Raw genomic sequence first — 24,243 nt, 5'->3', positions numbered from 1 at the left:
CCATTCCATCATTTGTTTTGCAATGGGACAATGACCCAAAGCACACCTCTGGGGTATGTAAGGGCTATGAGTGCTGCATCAGATGATCTGGAATTCATAATCACCTGACCTAAACCCCATTGAGATTGGGTCGGGTTGGACCACCACTGCTCAGCATATACAGACCCTTTCCAAAAAATTATAATATCATAGAAAAGTTTACTTATGTCCATAATTCAATTAAAAAGGTTAAACTTTCATAGATTATAGATTCAGGGCCCACAATTCAAACAATTTCAAGCATTTATTTGTTTATTTTTACATATTTTGGGCTTCTAGCTCAAAAAATCCATAAAAACAGGAATTTAAAAAAATTGAATACTGTGAAGAAATCACCATTTACTTCTCAGTTTTTGCTATAAAAAAAGAAAAAAATTAGGATCACATCAGTCAAAATATGGTACTTTCTGAACGATATGTCAATGTTCAATACTTGGTTGGGAATCCCTTTGCCTTAATCACTGCCTCGATGCGCCGTGGCATTGAGGCAATCAGCCTGTGGCATTGCGTGGAGGTTATGGAAGCCCAGATTTCCTTGATGCTTGCTGTCAGCTTTTCTTTGTTTTTGGGTCTGGTGGCCCTCATTTTCCTCTTGATAATACCCCATAAATTCTCACTGGGGTTTAGGTCTAGCGAGTTGGCTGGCCAGTCAAGCACTGTGATGGCATGGGCATTAAACCAGGTTTTGGTGCTTCTGTCGGTATGGGCAGGGGCCAGGTCCTACACTTCCTACGTTGGCTCAGGCTCAGAAGTGGCTTGACCAGAGGAACCCGACAGTTGTAGCCCATCTCCCGGATGCGTCTGAATGTGGTGGTTTTTGAAGCTGTGACTCCCGCCTCATTCCACTCTTTCTGGATCTCTGCCAGATTCTTGAATCTTCTCTGTAATCTGCTGAAGCCCACGGTCAACTCTTATGCTGGTGCATCTTTTCTTAACACATTTTGCCCTTCCACTAGACTTTCCATTGATATGCTTGGACACAGCACTCTGTGAACAGCCAGCCTGCTTAGCTATGAACTTTTGTGGCTTACCCATCCTATGGAGGGTATCAGTGATGGTCTTCTGGTCAGTTGTCAAGTCTGTCAGGTGCTTTGAGTTTAGTAGATGATTAGTGTGTGACACACTTAAAAACAGTAATGCCCTGCAAAATTTGGGCTGATTTCTTCACAGTAATCAAATTTTTTGAATTCCTGTTTTTGTGGGTTTTTTGAGCTGGAAGCCCAAATAAATACTTGAAATTGTTTGAAGTGTTGGCCCTGAATCTATAATCTATGAAAGTGTAACCTTTATAATGGAATGGAATAATGGAATTATGGAAATAAGTAAACTTTTCTATGATATTCTAATTTGATTGATCAACACACATTAAATGAGAAGGTTTGTCCAATTATTTTGACTGGTACTGCATGTATCTTTATCTTTCCTCTTCCTTTGCTATTTGCCTGTGTTCTTCTGGTTCTAATTCCATACCTGCCCCAGCTCCTCATTGAGGTCAGATGTGTTGACCTGAGCTTTCTGGTCGCTCTCCTCGTGATAAAGGTCCAAATCCCAGCCAATGAAAAAGGAGCCCAGGAACTTCTGCATCTCCACAGTAACGTAGAGCGAGATGGGGATGATGAAGTTATAGAGAACCAGAAATGCCAAGAAGTCCGAGATGAACTTCAAGATCTAAAGAAAATGAGAGTACATTTTATCAGAATGAGACACAAGAGGAGTGCAAATCAACAAATAATAAACAAACAATGGAACAAACTAGGAAGGTAAACCAACGTCAACTTAACTTCAGGGTAACAAATAAAAACATTTTGAAGTGAGATGGAGAGAGGGAGAAAGGATAGAAAACACAATGATGATGAATAAAAAAGGGAAAATAAGGAAAGTAAAAACAAAACAAAATGAGTTTAATTTAATCAGTTTTAAGTTGCCTCAAATTTTGTCCGATTGACTTTTGAAAGAATCATCTAATTAATTTGGATGAGTGTCAAAGATATTCTTTTTAGTTTAATTCAATTTCAGCCACGATTTATCTGACTGAAGATGCAGAAATGCACTTGGCAAAATTCACAACCTAAGAGTTGAATAATGTGAACTTTATGCACCTTGTTAGAGGAACAGCATGCCTAATGTTTGTGCTTTTTTTTTTAAGATATTTTTTGGGCCTTTTTGAGCTTTTTATTTGACAGAGACAGGAATGTGGGGAGAGAGATGGGGAATGACATGCGGGGAAAAGCCACAGGTTGGATTCGAACCCTGGGTCACCGCGGCAAGGACTGAGCTCCGTACATGGGGCGGATGCTCTACCGACTGAGCTAAACGACCCCAATGTTTGTGCACTGATTCGCTTCAAAGGTGCACAAAATGATTTTTCCCTACTTGGGTAATTCTTTCACATTTTGCAATTCCCATTTAGCCTTTTTAATGGAACTGATTATTTCAGAAAGTGGAGGTAAAGATTAAGATTGCAAAATAAATTTGTTTAATGTACATCTAAGCCACACACTGAGTGATGGTGCTTCAGGGCTAGTCCTTCTAAATCATAGCAGGCAGGATAATTCATTCCCATTACAGAGTTAATTACTTTATGTGACAGGAAAGGTGAGTGAGGGAGAACGGCACATTGATAGAGTGTAAAAGCCAAGTTTATGACATGCTAGACCTGGAACTGAACTGGAACTAGCTAAAAAGAAAAAAGAAGAAGAAATAAACTAAGAAAATTTTCTGATGTCTAGGAGATGGAACATGCAACAAAACTGTGATGAAATGTTACAAATACAAGCTTCTTTTGGACTACAATATTATAATCTTTAGCATTTAAACCTTCACACTTTTGAAGAATTGGTAGATTCATTGAAGAGAGGAGATAAAGAGACATGTAGTCATTGGAAGAGGATATAAGCAGTAACAGGGCCCGCAGGTTTCGGGAGCACCTGTTAAGACTAAATCTAAAAAAACAGCCATTCATCTGTTGCTGGTATTCGTCTCTCGATCACCAGGGATGGGAAGTGAGTGTATGACTTTCTCCCCCTCTGTCACAATTCAAAGAGGCTACTGATCATTGTGACTGATTAGTGTTGGCAGGTATGCTGATAGACGGGCAGACTGGCCCTGTGAAAGGCACTTCCTCTTTTATGTCTTGCCACAAAAAGCCATTGACACTAAAACTGCCCAACAATCACCCTGCTAGGACTCTGCGTGTATTTGTGTACATGTTCATTTTTATATCTTTATTAATTCTCTCTATTAATTTAAATCTGCAGTACAGAGAAAATGGCCGTTTATATATTTGGTGAGGAGATGAAGTGGAAGGATGAGGAATCGTCTTCATCTTATCTCTGGGGCTGATAGCCTGCACTACTTACTAAATTAAATCAATAAGATGCATTCTTCTACCACTTAATGTGAAGCAGACTGACCGGACTGCTGTTTCTCTCTTGTTCAGTCTTTTGGTTGTAAAAAGGCTCGTCCCATTTGTCCTCAGCCTGCCAGGCGTACTTCAGGATGGTGCTGAGGATGGCCTCGAACAGCAAGATGCCCAGGTAGATGATTAGGAAGGTATTCATGGACCTGACACAGGGAAATATTTCAAAGTTGAATGTTAAACTAAGCATATCCTAAAACAGCAATATTTCGCTTCCTCTGAGAGACAACAGAAAGTGCTCACTTCTCCACCGCAGAGCGTTTCTGGGACTTGCACTTATAATTGAGGGCCATCTTGGACTCCATCCCTGTGTAAACTGCAACACCTGCAACAGCACAGTTGGTTAAAGTATTACACAACCAGGCTGGTTGGGAAACAGACCATTAGACTACTGATGGATTTCTAAATGAATTCATGGAACATTATGAAATTTTCAATGTTTTCATGCAAGATCATTGGCTTCCCCAGACCACTGAAGCATTAGGGCAATGCTATAAAAGCAGTTTACGTCTTTACAGATGGGGTATGCAATTATTTTTTTTAGACATTCAAACATAATATAAAAAAATGGCATCAAACAAACCACATGCAAGCAGACAAACAGCATCCAAACATAAAAACTAGCAAGACTTTAGATTGTTTCTATAAATCTACAGTCACTGAAGAATTAACAGTGGCAAGGTATCGCTGTTGTTTTAGGTCACAGCAAGTAATGTAACGTCTTGCTACAGTGGCTGCTGCGAAGCTAACATGCACAGACTATGTGAGAGTGATACTCGAGTCTCCTGCTGTGATAGCCAACATCACAACAACAGCGTATCTTGGCAAAAGTATGCTGAATGTCTGTGGGCAAGTAATTTAACGTTACATGACACACAAATCATGGCTGAAATATTGTTGTCTGGCTCAGTCCAAACCACTGTTTGTTTCCCATTTACAGTCCCAGGGCTGTATAGAAACATCTAACACAGGCAGCATGTTTGCATATTTGCTGAATTTGACAAAAAGTGCATTGGATTAGAATCGCTGACGCCACCTTTCTTATACCATAATCAGACTTCAGCGATATGATAATGAGTGGCTTGTGCTAACCATAATGTCCCCTCAGCTTGGCTTGATTGTGTCATAGCTGCGACATGGCTGTGTCACCTCTCTGTCATGCTTTCAATATCCGCAGGAAGCACTTCAGAAGCAACCTGTTCCTAAGCAGCTATATTTTCTCTCTCTCTCTGTCTCTCAAAACCATTTAGCCCCTAAGGTGCTTTCCTTTCATGTGGAGTTTTTTATTTTTTTATTTTGAACTGTATAGACTCACCAAAAATCTCTTTGGTATTTTTCAACCTGGCTCCTCGTAGCAGCAAATTCTCTGGCCCCAGCGGTCTGACATGAGCAAACAAAAACAACATAAATACAGAGAAAGATGGATGTGGCTATAGGATATTGATAGAAACAAGACAGTAGGACCTTGCTCAACAGCAGTCTGAGGCTCATACATCTTCTGTATATGTAATTGCATTTAGCTGCACATAGCAGCCCTCTGGTGATTAAATATCTGAAACAGTTTAGTCTCTTTGGACCAGTGCTCAGTCATAGTAAAATTTTCTCTGCTAAAACCCAAAGCACTGCATGAACAATTACTCACACAGACATGCTTTCATGTTTCACCCTTAGCTATTGTCCCATTGTATTTGTCTGATGGCGTACCCTTGGTCATACTGGGGATGTCTGTTCAGCAATGTCTTGGCTGGCACACAAATGATTATCGATTTAATTATTAGTCAGAGCAGCTGGATAAATCTGGTCTCACCTGACTATCTCCTCTCCATGCTGAGTCACCGTAATCCGACCGACAAACCTGGAAAACACCAAACTCATTTTAGTTGAGTGGTCTGATAGACAGAAAAGACACCCACATGCACACAGGAAATCAGGCTATTGTTAAAAAAAATTCATGAAAAAATTCATTCATGTCCTTCAATAACCTGGTTACTATAAAACCTATAAAACACATACACACATGTACCAACCCCATACGCAAACCTGCTCAAGTGTAAAAAATCATTTCCTCCAGCAGAATGCTAACAAGGTTTATTTTAATTTGTCGACTTGATGAAGTCAACCAGGTTTCTGGTTAATATCACATGGAAGAAATCAGATTACTGCAGAAAGTTGACATCAGCCGGGTTAGTGAAGTGTATTTAAAGTGAGTGAGCGTTAATAGACAGCGACAGCGACCATGATAGGGGGAGGGGGGAGAAATGTCACTGAAAACAAACTGCCCGATCTAAAAATACACTGATCGATCCTGAAGTAGCCAGCTGAGACCGACAAGAGGAACATGTGTTGTTGAAGAGGTGATGAAGTCATCTCGCGCCATCACACATTTAATAACACATCTCTGGCAGTGCATTTCTACCATGTATAAATCATAGTCATCATTTGCTTTTAATGTTTAATGTCTACTGTGTTTTTAGTGTACTGTCTTATACTGTTTTTGATGATTTAATGTTCTTCTCTGTAAAGTGTCTTTGAGTACCCTGAAAAGCGCTTTCAAATAAAATGTATTATTATTATTATAGTGGTTTTCAAAGTGGGCTCTGGAGAGTTCAAGGGGTTCTTAGAGAGTTACAGTTAAACATAAAAATGAATATAATAATAAGTCTTCCTACAGGAGGATAATATTGTAATTTCTAATGTTGTAATACGTGTTTATACACAGTTTATTGTACGTGACTTCACAGTGGACATTCCGTGCTCTCATCCTGAACGTGTGTACACGCGTGTGCAAACTACCTGTACAGGTCAGCTTCCGGTTGTTGACACTCCACCACAGCCTGAAGAGACTCCAGTTGAGACACTGACTGACACACTGATGTCTCTGCCACAGAGTAGTGAGTCTATAAATACACAAGACATGAAATACAGTTGAACACTGATGAAAGGGAAGCAGAGTTTAAATCTGGACAAATATACTTGAAAAAAGTGTGATGTGATTACATTTATGGCTTCCCACAATTAAATAACCATGACTGTGATATTTCTGCTCATTGAAAACTATGCTGCATATCAAATCAAGCACTTCCTCCTCAGGAGTGATTGAGATGTTTTAGCTTCACTTTTAGGGAGCTCTTAAGCCGCTGGGCATGCGTCTCGCAAAGATTTCCTGGATGCTGTGGCAGCAGAAGTAGAAGTGTAATAAAAAAATGTTTTAAAAACAGAGCAGAGTGGCAAAAATCAAATGTGTGGAGTAGAAGGTGGAGAGCCACTCCCTCAAAACAGATTGTCATCAGTTGTTTGGAAGTAATTTTAAATGAGATCAAATCATATGCAAAGAGTGTGTAGGACTTGTGTCTGTGCCACAGAATAACACAACTGGAAACCTGGAAAAATACCACAAACTGCAGTGCTATGAATGCACAAAAGCCAAGAAGAATAACATTGCTAACGTTGCTGTGCAGTGTGTCACCACATTGATCCTGTGTAAGTGAAAGCAGTGCTGATTCGACTATGGGCAAAATGATAAATGTTTTATATATTTTACTTCCAGGAGGATGCACTGTAAATACGGACCAGTCTTATTTTGATGCAGAGATCTGCACAAGAGCAGGAATGAAACATGAAAGTAAAAGCAGCACTGTTTATTTAAATATGAAAGTGCTGTAAATGTATGTGGTCCCTAAAATCAATGAATAATAGTGATGAAGAATTTATCAAAATGATTGTGATTATTATTTTAGTCAGAAATGTGGAGCCAGACAGAGCAAAAAGGTTTCTATATATAAACAAACTGGTTCAGTCAGTTGTTAGTTAGTACCTCAATTGTTAACCTGAGGGCAAAAATGTCATCTACTCTATGTCTTCAAACAAACTCACAAGCGAACAAAACACTAAATATTTGTTATCCACTGCTCAGGCTCTATCTTGACGTGATCAGCAGCTTAACTTAACTTAAGACATTTTTACCTTCACTTGCTTCCTTAATTTAAATATTCTTGACTTTATCTGTGTTGACTCAGTTTGGGTCCCCTGTTAACTTTCAACCTTGATTACTAACACAACTTATTCCGACCCTGCCCAAAACAGCTGAGCTCTTCTGTTTCCCAAACCTGTCATAAGTATTTGGTCGGATGAGCCTGATCCAATAACACTGCATTGTAGCTACTGTATTTTTTGGCAGGCTGGGTTTAGGCAGAAGAAGACAAAAAAAAAGAAGAGAGAGAGAGAAATGATGTGGGTGCACTGCTACAGTATCACTCTAACAATACAGTACGGCATACAGCTGCAGCCGACACCAATTTATAAAGATATCAAGAGGTGCAAAGATTGTACAAACACATTTCTAGGCCAACACTAAAAACCCACCCTGCTGTATAAATAAAGTGTAACGGACGCAGCAGCAAGTTGTTAGTTGAGAGATAATTAAGCAACATAGCCTCTGGCAAGACTGGGAGGACGGGTGCAGTGGGGAGGGGAGAGGTGTTACACACTAAAATCAAAACATGATGTTGTGGCATTAATTGACGATGCCCACAGGTCTGCCTAACAAACTATTTTCTGACCAATTAAAAACTAATTTTCATTAAACAGCTTTTAAAAAACTGGGTCCATTCATAAAACTAAGAATTTAAAATGTACCCAGTGGTCGTGTTTTTACGACACAGAATTAGTTGTGAGTTTGTGGGTACTTGTTTACTTAATCAAATGGTTTGCTCTGCTATTTGTCAAGAGCAGTCTGTCTTTTTCACATCACAAACTCAGACAGAGACATTCTCACATATTCTCCCAAGGGCAACACACTCCCACACACAGACCTTAAGGTTGGTCTCTCCATCGAGGCTGGCTGTGGTGATGTGACAGGTGCCATCTGCACGATCTGAGGACAGCAACACCAGGTCAACTGGGAACGTTTCATCTTTAGCCACACGAACAATGTCCCCCACCTGGATAGACAAGCATAAATACACACACACATTTTATACCAGCATTTTGTTTAATTGTTTGGACCTAACATTTAAAAAAAAAAAATTGAAATACAATTGTTATTGTAAATTCTCAAACTTGCACTGACAGGTTTGTGCCTTTGTGTTGTTCAATCATCTTGTTTTGTAGTGAAATAGTGTTTTTCAGATGTATTGTTAAAGGTTTTCAGCTGTCAACAGAAAAAATTAAGGTCTTTAATGTCTTTTCATCTAAGCTGATTGGACATGGCATGTGTATGTCGGAATGTGGCTTTGACTGACAGCAGCTATCTCGCCTGCAAACTGATGTGAGCGGCGCACTTTTCCGGGCAGCGGTGAATGTTTGTTTGGGCACTCGTTCAAAAAGCTAAGGCGCAGGGCAAGACGTGCATTTATGTTTGTAAGTTAGATAAGAAGGAGACTGTGCTGCTGTCTGGCTCTGTGTGACCCTCATGTTAGTGCTTTGAGCAAGATCTGATTAGCTATATCATAATGAGGTGTCCATCTACAGTACGTAGGCAGATACCTGAAGGATATTCTGAACTAGGTAAATAAAATGTAAAATTCTTCCTTTTGTTTTTTTTCTTTTCACCCCTAAAGGAGAACATATAACTGCTGATTTGCAGAACAAATATGTATGCTGAGGGACACCAAAAATAAATAAAAAATCTCTATCAGACAGAAAGTCTCCTGGCTGTGACTGGATAAACAGTACCAAGTGTGAGAGGTTCATTTCGACTAAAGGACACGTGTCATTCAGGTAGAGTCGTGTTGGCTGCAAACACAATAGTTACAGTGTCTCTGCGAAGCCAGAACTCACAGAAAACTGTGTATGGCAATGTTCTCAGTTACAGGCAGGAAGCAAAGCCACCTCTTCAGTGACAGGAGAGTTAACAGCAAGGTTGTTCATGCTAATGAGCAGCCTGTAAATATGCAAAGAGCTCAAATACAGTGCGAAGCAATACAGTCCAATAATACATACACAGGCATAACATGAAACAAGCAGCAGCATTTATATTATAGTCTTGTGTTACTGCAACAAATGCATCATTCACAGGACATTCCAATCCAAATTTGTGCTGAAGACTGTGAATGCCTCGGTTTCTATGTGAAACAGTTCTCTTTTCATTGACCACATTATTCTATATTATCTCTCTGTACAGACCTGAGCCTCAGAAACACCACTGGCTCCAGGAATTTAACAGCCCAAGCTTAGTTCTGGCTGGTGGCTGTGAGCTGTGAAAAGCTATTTTTAGGTGCAGGTACCTGTTCTTAAACAAAGAGTAGAACACTGATCTTGGACTCTGCAGCTTTTGTCATCTTACCCTAATGTTCTTGGATCGTGTCTGGACCAGACTTCCACTGCGAACCACAAACACTGGAGCTCCATTCACCTCGTTGTCTGCCTTGTGTCTTAGCCAATCCTCATAGCCCTGTGATGAAATTCATTCTATAATCAGTTGCATAAAAGGAACTGACAGATGCCAACTTCACAATGAAATGTAGCAATATTGATCAGCAGTGGAGAAATAAGGACAAGGACAAACTCCAATAAAGCATTGTATATGTTGAAATGTTTCAAGTTTTCTTCAATCAATTTGATTTCAACTGAATACTGCACTAAGTTGGAACAAGGTGAATATCACATGACGGTGACTGCAATGCTGATGATAAATGTGCTTTAAGGCCAACAAAGAGGAAGTTAGTAGCTGCTTGTGTTCTCACCTGTTTTATGGCAGTTACTGTGATCACAAAGAAGAGAGGCAGACCACTGGTGACTGGGGAAGTTGGGGTGTCTATCATTAACTGGAGAGACAAATAACAGACAGGAGTGGTGAGATTTCAACAAATCTAAAGTGCAACAGAAAAAGAAAAGAAAAAAAAAAAAGATGGCATCAGAGTCTCAGTAAGAGTGGATATGCCCAGAGAGAAAACAAGCCTAAACTAGAGAGACAACAGAGAGAAGTAGTGACAAACAGGAAACCCCTGCAACTTCCTTCAAAGGTAAACTGTCAAATCAGAATTACACACACAATCGGGAAATTAAAAGATTCAAAAGCAACATTTGTTGCAGCAGAGACGTCTCAGCTTGTTTGAAAAGCTTTACGCTGAATGCTTCACGCATATTATTCCCAAAGGAAAAGACATTCTCAGTACTGTTTTACTTTTAATTAATTTATAAACAGATTTTCAGCAATTATTCTTGGATATGACGTGCAACAAAGCTCCCCAACTGGTTTCGACCCAGCGACGTTGTGGTTATATGGAATGTTGTTACATGGCCACTCTGCTCCGGTGTATATAAACTTGTTTTGCAGACTAGCTTCTGACAGTTTAGAGAAGCACAGAATATGGAAGTACACTGATATGTCCTCTTAGTGTTTCTGTGATTACTTCCTTGATTACATTTTACATCATGTCGATCCAGACAAGTGACAAAAATGATCTTAAAATCGCTTGAAGTGTAACTACACCCTTAAATAATGCAGCTCTACCATGAGAGGCTCAGTGGGGGAGGGTATAGTCGTAGCCCTGCTATTTATCACTGTCAGCATCTTTTTGAGCTCTGAATATAGCAGTTATCTGCAGACCCGTGTGTACCCATCGTATTTAGGTGCAACACCATTTTTATTGTTATTCCAATGCTAACAGCACATTTATGTGTACAGTTAGCCAGTGTTCTGCTTTTTATACTTGACCCAGCAGCTGCTGCATCAAACTTTCAAATCCAAGTAGACACATACAGGTAACTGAAAACCTGTATCAACTGTATTTATATCATACGTCAACAAAAATCTATGTGACTGTGTACAGTGAAGGAAATGTGTGTGATTCCTCTTTATTATGGATCATTAACACATGGGGAAATGCTTGTGTGACTGATGCTCTCTGTATTTGGGCCACTGTGATGAGATTAAGTCTCCTTCTAGCTAGGAAGGCAGGCAGAGGTGTAAATCAAAGGTTACCCTGTAGCTTCAAGGAAAGCAGCAATACTCTGGCAAAGACTGGGAACAAGAAGTATACTGTATATGAAGTGAGAAAGTAAATATGGATGTAAAAAAACAACAAAAAACACATGTTTCATTTTAACAAACAATTAAACTCTACAATGAAACCAAGACTTTTCTTTTTTTTTTGAAGGGATATATCAACATGTTTTCAGCATTTCAGGTTTTCAGGATACATTGAAACCCATCTAGACTTCCCAAAAGTGGTCAAATTGGACATCTAGGAAAATGTCATGTTCACAGTGTCAAGATGAAAAGGGTCCCGCCGTTCAGTGACTTGAGACTAAGCTGACTTCAACTTCACTGACAAGTTGAGTGGGTGAAAAGAGAGCCTTTCTAGACAGAGTCAAGTCGATTGCTTTGGCTTCACTACACCGGCCCAAATAAATCAGGAGGAGATGGAAAATTTGAAAGCCAAATCCTACTTCAGCACAGGCTGACGGATGCATAGTGAAGACCTACCGCCTGGGGCTGACTGTAAAGACGCGCATATTACTTAATGTGTGGGTGTAATGTTCTAATATACAGGCAGACCTGTCTCTCGAGCAGTTGATGAGTCACTCACTCACACACAAAGGGACACGTTTGTACTTAGGGCAAGAAAACTGAGGTCACACTTGACGTGTCGCCATCTGAGTGCTGAGAACATGTACCTGCAACAAAAAATGGTGTGAGCATTTGTGAGCTTTATTACCTGTACAAGGAAAATGATGAGAAAATAGAAGTTGGCTATCCTTCTGAACTGCTCAAACAGATTTTTAGGGACAAAATTCCAGATTGTGTACTGAAAGAGAAAGAAAGAAAACAACATTTAAGACAAAGACAACAAAAAAAAAACAGGCTATTTAAGCAGGTTTCATGAGAAATTCTATAATGAACACCATGAACTAGTTGTTAAAGGATGTGCTGAGAATGTTCTCTACACGGCTGCTGTTTAGGAGAATGTTTTTGTTTCACTCTTGTGTTTCGTTTCATCACTTCCTGTGTAGCATGGTCTAGAGAGAACAGCCGATGAAGGAAAAGGTGTGGCTGCATTTGGTGTTCACTCTTTATTACTAGAAAAATCCAGCGATTTAACTTTCTGCTTTTACCTTATTAAAGTGAGTCAAGTCGTCACATTAGTAGACAGCTTGGTTTTTATTTCAGCTGTTTCTCTCTCTTACAGACAAGACTTCAAATGTATTTAATTCTTAACCTGTTGTCAATCATTTAAACAAGTGTCTAATCAATGCCTGCCATCACTGCCGGTGCTGGGCGGCAGCCTCTTTGGATTATTACCCTTTTGTCCAGCCGATCTTCCAACTGACCTACTAATCCTCTCAGCAACACAAAAGTTTTTTTGTCTGAGTTGATCCTGTTATCAACACATCATGCTTTACTCCCTATCTCTCTCTCCCACCACACCAGAGTGCCGGATTAATTTTTTAACACTGGCTGAGCTTGCAGCAGATATCAGCTTATGAGTTTAGAGTTGCTGTGGGTGCCTCAGACCACCGAAACTATAAATTAACAAATACATATACAGAGCTTCTATCACTCGTCTGTTTGGCACTTGGTGCTTTTGTACTGTTCACACAGAATTTAAGGACATAATTATGTGACAAAATTAAGCAAAAATCTGAAGATTCATAATATTAGTTAACCTGAAGATTATAAAAGCAACAAAGTGAATCTGACTGATTAACTTCCTGTGCTGACACCCATGGACAAAATTCTAAGAATGACTTGAACAACATTTGGTACCTTGGAGGAGATGATTCTGTTGTCAGCAAAGCGTTGTGGTACGTAGTGGCCATGCTGGGGGAAACGGTTGGCTACATAAACTGTCCTGGTCTCGCTCTGATGAGGGGGGTCAAAGCCCTGAGGGAAGGGAGGATATATGAGAAGAGAGAGAGAGAGGGGTGGGGCAGAAAAGAAAGACAAAGTGTTGAAAAGGAGGGAAAAAGGAGACAACCAGTTACTTCCATAACAGCTCTTAGTACATCCTTACACTTAACCTAAACTGATATAAACAACTCTACATAACAAGTTATTTTACTGAGTAGGACAGTGTTGCAAAGTTGTGACCTCTGAACTTTTTTAATGTACATTACTGTAGCTGGTGTAGAGATAATTCCAAAATCATTATTCAATCACTTTTAAATCCAAAATGCCAAATATTTATTAGTACTCACTTTCAAAATTGGAATATTTTGCACTTTTTTTTCTGTTTGATCAAATTAATAAATTAAATATTTTGAGATTTTTGACTGTTGGTTTGACAAAAGTTTGAGACATGAGACCTTGAGCTTTGGGAAATTGTGATGGGGTTTCTTCTCACAATTTTTAATCCAAAACAATGAATCAAGACATTATCATATTAATCAAAAAGCTCTACACTAGTGTGACAGAAAAGTGCATAAGACTGTGGTAAACATATGATCAAGATCGCTATTATTATCGAGTAAAAGTAATACTATTTCTACTGCGATTGTCGAAACATTTTATGAATTTGCAGGAAGTCAGACACTTCCACTAAATAGGTACTTCCACTAAATAGGCAAACAGAGTTAATCAAAATCTAAAAGTTTTGTCATAAACATGCGAAGCACAAATAACTGACAGGAAAATACTATTTCCTTTATGCTGGAAGAGGACTTACATTCAAAATAAATCAAAATGCACAATCAAAAAGAAAGTGTTGAAACATGCAACTGCACCTAAAGTGTTGATCACAGCATGTGATACAAATCAACACCTTGATTATCACAGTGTAGTCACCAACCGTTACACCCTAGCGACAGAAATAACATGATATCTGGGAATTAAAGCTGTGGTTGTGACTGTTGATTTTATGCGAACACTTGATACACCCTAGGTGTGGTTATATCAGCGTATATCGTGTAGCTGCGTTTCTGAATGTGAAAAATGCAAAAAAAAAAAAGTAATGTCTTAAACACTGCTTCATATTACCTTCATATTGCTACCTACTGATATACTAAGAAGGTTAAAGCAAGCGCTTACAATCATTTGCAAATTTCATATGACGTAGATCTAACACTCACACAACCACAGGCACACACAGAGGAATGTACCCGAGCCACATCACTTGCTCCCACACAGATTCACCTCTGTTCAGGGACATGTGTGAACTATTACCGTCTTTCTGTTTCATTCTCTCAAACCCTCCATCTGCTGCTGCTTTCACATTGTTTATTAAGTAAATGCACCTCACCTAACACTGATTGTGAAGACCAGCATGTTTATTGCAGTCTTTATAGACTGATGTTACTTTCTGACACCTACGTTATTAAGCCTAATAAAAACTAAAGTAGCCAGAGCAGAAAGTCTTGTTTATTCCTCGTACTGTTACTCCCAAAACTGAACCACATGAATGTTTTCAGGGTGTTGTAAGCATTCTACGTCAGGCTTTCCACAAACACTGTCAGTGATCCACTTTCTGGAATGAAAACAATATGTTGAGAATGTTCCACTGATCTATTCTTTTCCACTTTGCTCACAGCTTACAAAAGATGGTCTGTGTCCTTTCTAACTCAACGAAATGTTTTTTCATGTCCAACTCGTGGTCCTTTATCCCAACTGACGCTGCCTCAGGTGACATCTCTTGTGGCAGTTTTTTATATGCAGATATACAGTGGTATTTTCCGAGACCAGTAAACTGCCTCTGATATGTAAACAAACACTATAGTAGAGTTAGTCTGTTAGATTTAAAACCACATATGCACATACTACAGCCACACCAGTCTAACCAGTACTGACTGAGTTAGTTAGTCATGGCAAACAGCAGCATTTGTCATCCCAATGAAAAAACCCGCCTGGGGAAGTACAGCCAACAAAAGGAGGCTCTGACATAGTTAGTAAATGAATGAAGCTCTGGTTAAATGTTCTCAGTGTCCTGCAGTGTTAAGGCAACTAATTCTGAAAAAAGATCTCTGCTCAAAGAATGACAGTTTTCTTTTTATCTGTCTTTGAACTCAATCTGTCAGAAGGTCAACTAAGCATGAAAAAAACCAACTTTAAAGCAACATTCTGCATTGCAATGATACACCTGTGCACACAGTTCTGCATTCATAGTTTAGAGTTGCCCTCTAAACTAAAGATTACTGCTGTAGGAAACAGGAACCGCCCAATACCTCCACTGTTTATTAACACACACACACACACTGCAGAGCACGTCTCCTGAGTTGAGACATTAAGTAATACAGGATTTAAAAAAAAAAAAAAGTACAAACTAGCAGTTTCTCACACTGACAGAGCAGGAAGTGAGTTTTGTAAGCCACATATCCTCATATCTAACAAAGTAACAATTGAGTCACTGGCATTGATCAATGAGCTATTACATCCCTGCAGAGACATTATGACAATTTTGCACTTTAGCATGGTAAACATCTTGCTTTAAAGCTTTACATGATTGCTGGGAGGAAACTTGATGATGGTTGCTGGAGTATGGATGGTCTGATAAGTGACAGATTCTAACTCACCACCACATCAATCGACCATTAGTTAAGTTGGTTAATCATTAATATGATTGCACACAGCTGGCTGCGTATATTCACAACTATGCACGGTCCTATGGACAAGGAGCTGTTGATTAATGAAGCTGAAATGAGAAGATATCTATAAGACACCTCATTCTGTTTCTGTCATAACAACCTACTTGCCGATGGCTCTGTTGGCTGTTGGCATGTGTTTTCTGTCTAAAAAGTACCGATGTAGGAAGTACTCATCCAACTTTAACTTGAGTGGCACTGACTATGTCTCGTGCAGACAGCTGAGAGCTATGTGGTTTGTTTACATGACAACAAAGTGGATATACAGTGTAATGGATTCGGTGTGGACAGAAAGTGTCTCAGTATTTTGCAATGCAACGCCTTAGTCGTACGCTATCGTTCAGTGAGAATACTCATGACACTTCACACTGACGTGATCTGTTTCTGGTTCATCTTGTCGAAGTGATCGATCAATAAAGAAGGCTGATCGTCATTCATAGTTTATAGAGCTACAGAAGAAAACTTGAGTTGGCTGTCCCTGTTCCTTGTTACTCATTCAAGGATGATCTGTTCTCAGCATACACACTTCACGACCAAAAAGCTCATAAAACTAACATTGTCATTTGGCGGCCGTTGCACACTGAGCTGAAGCAAAACAGAAAAACAGCTGTAGAGACAGAATATGTTTACATCTAACTCTGTGAATTAAGGGTTTTCTTGATGTGTTTGAGACCATCACGACACCACCAGTGTTGGCATACAATAAATAACCCTATTTAGCTACAGTAGTAATGCATATTATCCAAATAACTTCTCAGCAAAGTAAAGAGAAATAGGAGGCTAACATTATATAAGACAGTCAGTCAATCTAGAACATGGATGCACTTGAACTTGAATGTCTCTAAGTGCAGCAGCAGAAACCATCAAACTCTGTGACTCTCATAAGGGCCCCCTCAGGAAAGGAACACCAAGAATTACTCTGCCGCAGTGGATAAGTTCATCACAGTTACCAGCCACATAAATCACCAATTAACAGCATTTCAGTTTAGAGCCCACATAAATGTTTCACAGCATTCAAGCAGCAGAAACATCTCAACATCAGCTGTTCAGAGGAGACTGTGTGAATCAGGCCTTCATGGTCAAATTACTGCAATCAAACAAAGAACTCGGGCAGACCAACAAGAAGAAGAGGACTTCTTGGGCCAAGAAACACAAAAAATGGACTTAGGACCAATGGAAATACTTATCTTTGGTCTGATGAATCAAATTTAAGGTTTTTTGGTTCTAACTGCAATGCGTCTCCGCAGATACAGAGAAGGTGAATGAACCGTATCTGCATGTGTGGCTCCCACCCTCAAACATGGAGGAGGAAGAGGAGGAGGGGGAGGGGTGATGGTGTGGGGACACTGTTGGCCACTGGTTAAAAATTCAAGGCACACTCGCATGGCTACCATAAAATTCTGCAGCGACATGCCATCCCATCTGGTTTGTGTTTGGTTAGGCCATCAAAACACAACTCCAGGCTATGCGATGGCTATTTGACCAAGGAAGAGAGTGACGGAGTGCTCTGTCAGATGATCTAGCCTCTACAAACACCCAAAATAAACCCAACATGACACAACATGGTTTGAGGATGAGATGGACTGCAGATTATAGAAGAAGTAGTCAACAAGTACACAACATACAGTATATGGAAACTTTTTAGAGAACTTCAAAATTGTTGGAGCATTCCCGGTGATGACCTCATGGAGCTGAGAGAATGCCAAGAGTGAGCAAAGCTGTCATCAATGCAATAGAGGAATACTTTAAAGTATCTAAAATGTAAAATTTATTTTGTTTAAAACATGACTTCATGTGAATTCTTTCATAGTTTTGATGTCTTTAGTGTTAATTGACAATGTAGAAAATAATAAAAATAAAGAAACACGATTGAAATAGAAGGTGTGCCCAAAAATTTGGTACTGTACATTGGCAACTGCTGGGTGTTGATAGTGGCTGGTTGGAAAAACATAACATATTACCCAACCCTAGTCCACAATATTTCAATTACGGCAAGAAAATAAGTCTTGCCTGTATATATTTCCATTAAGACTACAATAACATGTTACACATAAAGCATCATGCTGCATTTACTTTCAAGAAATAAACTATAGTTTGCCTTTAATGTTTGAGGAGGAAAATACAAGAAATCACCTAAATAAAGAACATGAAATCATAAAAAAAAGAACAAACACACGGGCAACCCCATTGCTGATTCACAGGCATGCACCCTATCATTTAACTCTCAAGACAAACATCATACAAAACAGCCAAAGCACTTATTTACTTGATCCACATCTCTGTACACCTCTGTCACACCACAGCACCCAGCAAGTCTCAATATTAAACTGATTTTTGGTTAATCCAATGCAGGCTGTGATTTTATTAAGCATGTTCTTGAACAACCTGACATATTTGAGGAGCAAATAAAAATAAAAATAAGCCAAAGGTCTAACCTGGTGTCTACAGTGCCAGATTGTGTTCATTTGGACTCCAGTTGTAAATAACAGATTGGTGAAATGTCTGAAAAGTCCACAGGGCTGATGTCATACTTGGCCGATGAACAGGTGACTGGCACATATTGGAGGCAGTTTAATTAAGTGAACCAATGAGGTGAATCCATGCAGAAGCCATTTCTCATTTTTTATTTCCTTAATCAAATTTATAAAACAAAGAAAAGGTAGATAGAATGGCGATAAAAAGGTTTTCAAGACATTTGGACCATTAAGATTTATATTGAATATTACAGAAAAAATTGAAATTTTTAATCTTAAGTATATCAAACATTTTTTAACTGAACTTCAAAGTTAAGTGTCCACATTGGCCATAACCCAAAAGAAAGTAACAGGACTCATTCTCATTTTTCTGGCAGTACAGCAATGACAAAAAATTATACAGTACTACTGACAGTACAGCAACAATTTCAGTGTGGCTCTCTCGTAAACACTCGGTGTAGCTGAAATCACACTTTCTATTTTATCCCCTGAATCGTGTGACCCCATCCATTTGAAACCTGACAGGTAATTACTCCCTGCATAAGGCCTACAAGTCCCACAGTGCCTTAGGGGAATCACTGCCTTGAACAATGGCTGGGTGACAGACTAATGCACCACAACCAAGGCAACGCGCTGAGTCGTGTCATAGACCACGAGGCTTTTAATCAAATGGGATGAGCTAATCAGAGATATAAAGACGGAGCGAGGGAGTTGAATAAAAAAGCAAGCGGTAAAGACAGAAGGACTGCAACACGGAGAGGGAGAAGAGAGAGCATTAGTGCTGACTGTCAGACGCAGTAGGTGCCGCTTTTGATAAGATTACTGACGACAACTGCAATACTAACCACAGGCCAGAGGCACGCCAATCATATATCCAACAACATGTGGCATGAAATTGATAGCTTGAAGCAGAGTTAGAGATGATAAGGAACATAGCAATTTAATGAAGGGTGGCATGGGATAGTTAATTGATTATTAAATGTTTTTCTGCTTTATTATCATGGATTATTAGGGTCACTGCAGCACTGACAAGCAAGTGACCCCGAATGATTATTTGGAATGATTATACCAAATAAAATGTATCCACATAATCGTCTCCATTTCCCACTTCTTCCATCACACAGATAAGACTCATGAAGATACAGATAGTGCATCAAAGTGAGCATTCATTTAATAACCTCTATATTTGTTTTGTTTTTCAAAATGATATCATGCTTATGTCTGCTTCCTAGAGAAGTTGCTAGCAATGACTATTTTGTGTCTTAGTGCACTGAAGCAATATCCTACATCAGCCGTATCAAGCCTTGCTGCAGAGCTTTACATTTGCCTTTGGGAAATTCAAAACACAAGCAGTAATATTATAGACTTATACCTAAAGTTATGAAAAGGACACTGAGTCCAGTAGTTTCTTGCATTAAACCAGTTGCTGTCCTGCAGCCAGATCACACATCTCAGGTGTCCTGAACATGTGGACACATTCTGCCTTGGAGGAAGGAAATCAATGGAAAAACCTGATATGCTTTGGACCATGGTCAGCAATAATACATATACTGCAAACCGTGATTTCCCTATTGAAAGTTCTGCAAAAAAGGTTCCTATATGATGCTTGCAGAACAAAAAGGGTTTTCCCAGTTCCTTGCATTGTAATTACGGTGCATCTTTTATGATGTAAATGCAGTTTGACTAGATTGTCAGCACTGAGTGATACTAAAGTCCTGCTACACTTACAATCTGGACCCTCCAGCCTTGTCCTCCCCCTCCAGAAGAAAAAAAAAGCAATTATGTGAAAAAATAAACATCACTGCTCTACCATCCAGCTGATGTCAAAGTCAGACTAAAACCCCTGACAAACTTTTTCATTGCATTTTTAACTTAATTTGAGTCTGTCAGTAATACTACTAAATATTAATACTGGCCTATTTCTGACATGTCAATAACAACATACATGTTGTCTAGTATGATATAGCATCAGGTGGACTGTGTTTTACAGTACTGTGGCAAGCAGCACAGATAAGAGAAAAGAAGAAGCTCCGAGCAGTGTCAACTACATATATGTTTAACATGTTAAAGACAAATAATAAAGAGAATATTTAACTTTAATATTCTTAAAGTGTTATTTGTTTAAGAAAACAACCTTCAGAGTAACTTAGCATAGTCATATTGAGCAAAATCCACATGGAAAAATACTATATTATATCAACCGCCATATGGTAATCAGTGAATATTTCCTCTCTAGATTTAGTATCAGCTTTGGTCAGGCTCTAACTTTAATTACACTTTTAATTAACTAGGCAGGCCAATTAAAATATGAGACGAGTCAAATGACCTGCACTATCTCACATTAGGAGGAGGCTACCATTTTTTTTTTCTCACTCCCTGTGGTGTTTCTAACAAAAGTAAAAGGTGAAGGTTAGAATTAACCTTTAAAAAGCAGAGAGAAAACTTTTCTTTACAGACTGACAAAAAGTCAAGGAGTCACTCTTAATCAACCCTGAGTACAGGGAGCACACAGTGACTAAGACATGGGAACTCAGAAACACCCTAACATTGATTAAACTCGCTGCAACTTCACAGACAGTGTGGCTAATCTCATATCATGCGCTGATTCATTCATTCATTCATTCATTCACATGGGTATCTAATTTAAACTGGATGCCAAGGCCGGTTCTTGTCCAAACTTTAAACAGTACTGACAAACAGAAGTTAACACAAAACATACAAACTCTGTGCATTGAAATTCATCATTCATTCATCCAGTCAAAGTACCTCCTGTGACTCACTGTACTAGCAGCATCGGTTTTAAATCAAAATCAGGCAGGACTCATTTCCTTGACAGGGAGCATTATTGTAGCCTCACTGCCTTTATGCCTTCGCCTGTCAATGCGTCAACACACGCCATGTTTGTTTGTAGGCAAACAACAGGTTACAGCAAATACAGGATGCTCTCTGAGCACATTTAATTACTCAGAGAGCATTAGAGGAGCTACTGCGTGTAAGGAAATGAATTAAAAACAACTCCAGGCTGACCCGAAAGTGTCAGTAAAAATAAAATAAGCGGTGCTAACGTGAGTTAATATGTTCGAGACTTGTAACAAACCCTTAAACAACTGTTAAAGTTTGTTAGCTCAAGTCAGTGAGAGAGAAAAACAACAACTCCGTGTAAGTTGAGGTAGGCGTGAGGCAGCAAGAGAGAAGGCGACTGCACGAAGACGAGTTAGCGACGCTGCTTAACTTTGTCAGGTTTTAGTTAGTTAGTTAGTTAGTTAGTTAGTTGGCAGTTACTCGCATACTATGTTTTTACAGTGGCAAACTTCACACGAACTTACAGCTCAAAAATTAAAGTTAACCCCCATTCTGTTTGTTGTTTAGGTCAGGGAGGTAACAGGGCAGGAGGCTAACATAACCTACACCTGCCTGTCATCGCTGCATGACAGGCGACAACGTTTAGGACACATCGGCAACAGCTAGTTAGGTTAGCCTGCTAAATGTTACCCAAATAAAGTTCATACAGCTTTCACCCGGGCTAAGCCTCGTATTAAGTAACAGCTCATGTGAGAAAATGAAGGCTAGCGTTGTGTGAAATGTATGAGAGCGGTGTTTTTTTTTTTTACCAGCTGCTGTCGTATCCACCGTAGCATCCTTGCAAAAAATACGTCCAAGTAGCCAGCACAGTCGCTAGCCCAGCGCTAGCAACTAGCTACTCCAACAAAAACCGACGCGAACCATAAATGTTTCCCCCCGGAGGAAGCTCTCCACGGTCGCATTACGCGACACATTCATGCGGTGGAGCTGTGAAAGAAAACAAATCCGGCCTTTCCCATTCCGTGTTAATGTCAGACAAATGATCCCCCGGTAAAAAGTGACAGACGGATGGCCACGAAGTCCCAGCGAGATACACTACATCTCTGCTTTGCCACGAACTGTTTCCCCCTGCCAGCAAACACAGCTCAGAGCACACACTGACTGCTGTCTAGCGGTCTCTGAACGCCCCCTACCTGTCTGCCTGCCTGCCTGTCTGTCTGCAGATAGATAGATAGATAGATAGATAGATAGATAGATAGATATGAAATTCATTATTTGTATTCAGTTTGTTAAAGAGGTGGAGGCTGTATCCATCCAACTATGGATAGTTAGACAGATAGAATAAAGATGTGTGAACTAAGAATACAACTGGGTTACTAAATGGGGAAATACTCCTTAATAAGGCCATCATTCAGGCCATCGGGTTAATTTTGCTGCTTCAGTTTCCTTGTATTGTTGTTCATGCTGGCTCACTGTCAAACTGCCGGGGATTACCGGGATACTCGAGTAGCCCGGGCCATCATTAATGTAATAACACCGGTTCTTTCCCCACTATGACCACTCAAAATGTCAACATGAAGTGGGTTAAAGAGTGTTTTTTTTAATGGCCCTGAACATACACTAGAAGTTGATTGTATGTAAGTATTGCAGTGGTGCTATTACATTGCCCACTGTATTGCAAACTGCTAATACTTTATACACCAAATAGTGATAATGCAGGCCCATGAGTCATATCTAAATTGCTTACTGGGCACTTTTTCAACTAGTGAATGCTCTTTGCCAACAGAGCAGAGACTTTTAAGTGGCTCTGCTTACTCCGAGTGTGTTTTGGATATCTTAAGCCACACAGAGTTTGTTTCTCATCTCCTGGAGTAAGTCCTAATGGAACATGAGCTGAAAAGCTGGACCCTTTAACATTCTCTTTCATGGTGTTTCTTCTAAGTCTCTCAGTGATGCAACCCAGTCTCCTAGTTCTCCCAGAATGTCTCTCTTGTAAGGCATCTCACATAAAGTGAGGTCATCTTAGTATTAGTGGCTCTCTCCCAGTGATGAATCCATTCCTGTTCCCTCCCTCCTCTGAGACTTGGCTGCAGTGCGTCCCAGTCAGTCAATAATGTATAGACAATAAATGATACCACTGAGAGAGGATGAGAAATGCTCAGACCTTTGAAAATCTAAGTATGTGGGAGGTGTGGCTGTACTTGGTGCTTTCTAAATTGATCCTATACATGATTGAAAACACTGAAGTGATTTTCCCACCGATGGCAAGAGAAGCAAATGGCAGATAATAATGATCCTGTGTAATCAATGTGTTCCAACAGCTATTTTTAGAGCAGAATAGCTGCAGCTGGCCAGCAGTGAAGTATTTCTCTCTTGCGTTCCCGCTCCCCCTCTCTCTCTCATTCTGGCTACCTGAATGAAAAAGTGAAACATACAAATGTATTTGCATGTTTTTGCATCATTCTCAACACCCTCACGTTTGTTTCTTAAGGTGCTTGTTTGTCACTGCCACACAAAACTTGTTCTCTATCATGAAAAAAACAAACACTGAAGTTAAGCCAAACACCACCAACATGCATTTATCTTAAGGATGAAGACAGCTTAAGGCCACTCTGTGAGTCAGCAGAGTCAGGCACTGAATGTGCCACAACATCTCATGTTCAAATCTGACTCATCTATCACATACAATAGCCCGTGTATATGCTGTATATTAAGCAAAAACATAAATGTCATAAACCGATTTAAAAAAATATTAAGCAAAAACATAAATGTCATAAACCGATTTAAAAAAAACAAAACAGCATTACTCTGCAAATCCTGTGGGTAATCCGGTATCTGTCTGTGTTTAGATGTGAGTCCTGAGCTCAGCGGTCATACCCATGTGACTGTTGGGGTAATCTCTAGGCTGCACTGATTTACATAACGCCGCTGCAGCTGCAGCAACATCTGGGAGCTCCCACCTCACAGCTGGATTGAATACATCATGTTCAAGTC

General features: G+C 39.6%; 1 protein-coding gene across 2 annotated transcripts in view; it reads right to left on the bottom strand.

Moving 5' to 3' along the window:
- The window catches only part of atp11b (ATPase phospholipid transporting 11B), a 56,735-nt gene extending 34,273 nt beyond the window's left edge, over positions 1-22,462 (bottom strand). Inside the window, exons 1-12 of one of the 2 annotated variants that reach the window (XM_027289958.1) lie at positions 22,059-22,462; positions 13,167-13,283; positions 12,118-12,207; positions 10,141-10,221; positions 9,741-9,848; positions 8,269-8,397; positions 6,251-6,354; positions 5,265-5,312; positions 4,773-4,837; positions 3,701-3,782; positions 3,453-3,603; positions 1,510-1,707 (exon numbers count right to left, since the gene is read on the bottom strand). In XM_027289958.1, coding sequence (XP_027145759.1) covers positions 1,510-1,707; positions 3,453-3,603; positions 3,701-3,782; positions 4,773-4,837; positions 5,265-5,312; positions 6,251-6,354; positions 8,269-8,397; positions 9,741-9,848; positions 10,141-10,221; positions 12,118-12,207; positions 13,167-13,283; positions 22,059-22,085 — 1,200 coding nt within the window. In that variant the 5' untranslated portion in view covers positions 22,086-22,462. The remainder of the gene's footprint in view (positions 1-1,509; positions 1,708-3,452; positions 3,604-3,700; positions 3,783-4,772; positions 4,838-5,264; positions 5,313-6,250; positions 6,355-8,268; positions 8,398-9,740; positions 9,849-10,140; positions 10,222-12,117; positions 12,208-13,166; positions 13,284-22,058) is intronic. The other variant, XM_010736609.3, reaches the window with a different exon arrangement.
- Between the last annotated feature and the right edge of the window lie 1,781 nt (positions 22,463-24,243).

The sequence above is a fragment of the Larimichthys crocea genome, chromosome XVII, assembly GCF_000972845.2.
Source record: "Larimichthys crocea isolate SSNF chromosome XVII, L_crocea_2.0, whole genome shotgun sequence".
NCBI classification, from domain to species: domain Eukaryota; kingdom Metazoa; phylum Chordata; class Actinopteri; family Sciaenidae; genus Larimichthys; species Larimichthys crocea.
Note: the sequence above shows the minus strand (reverse complement) of the source record. Positions and strands in the feature narration are given on the sequence as shown.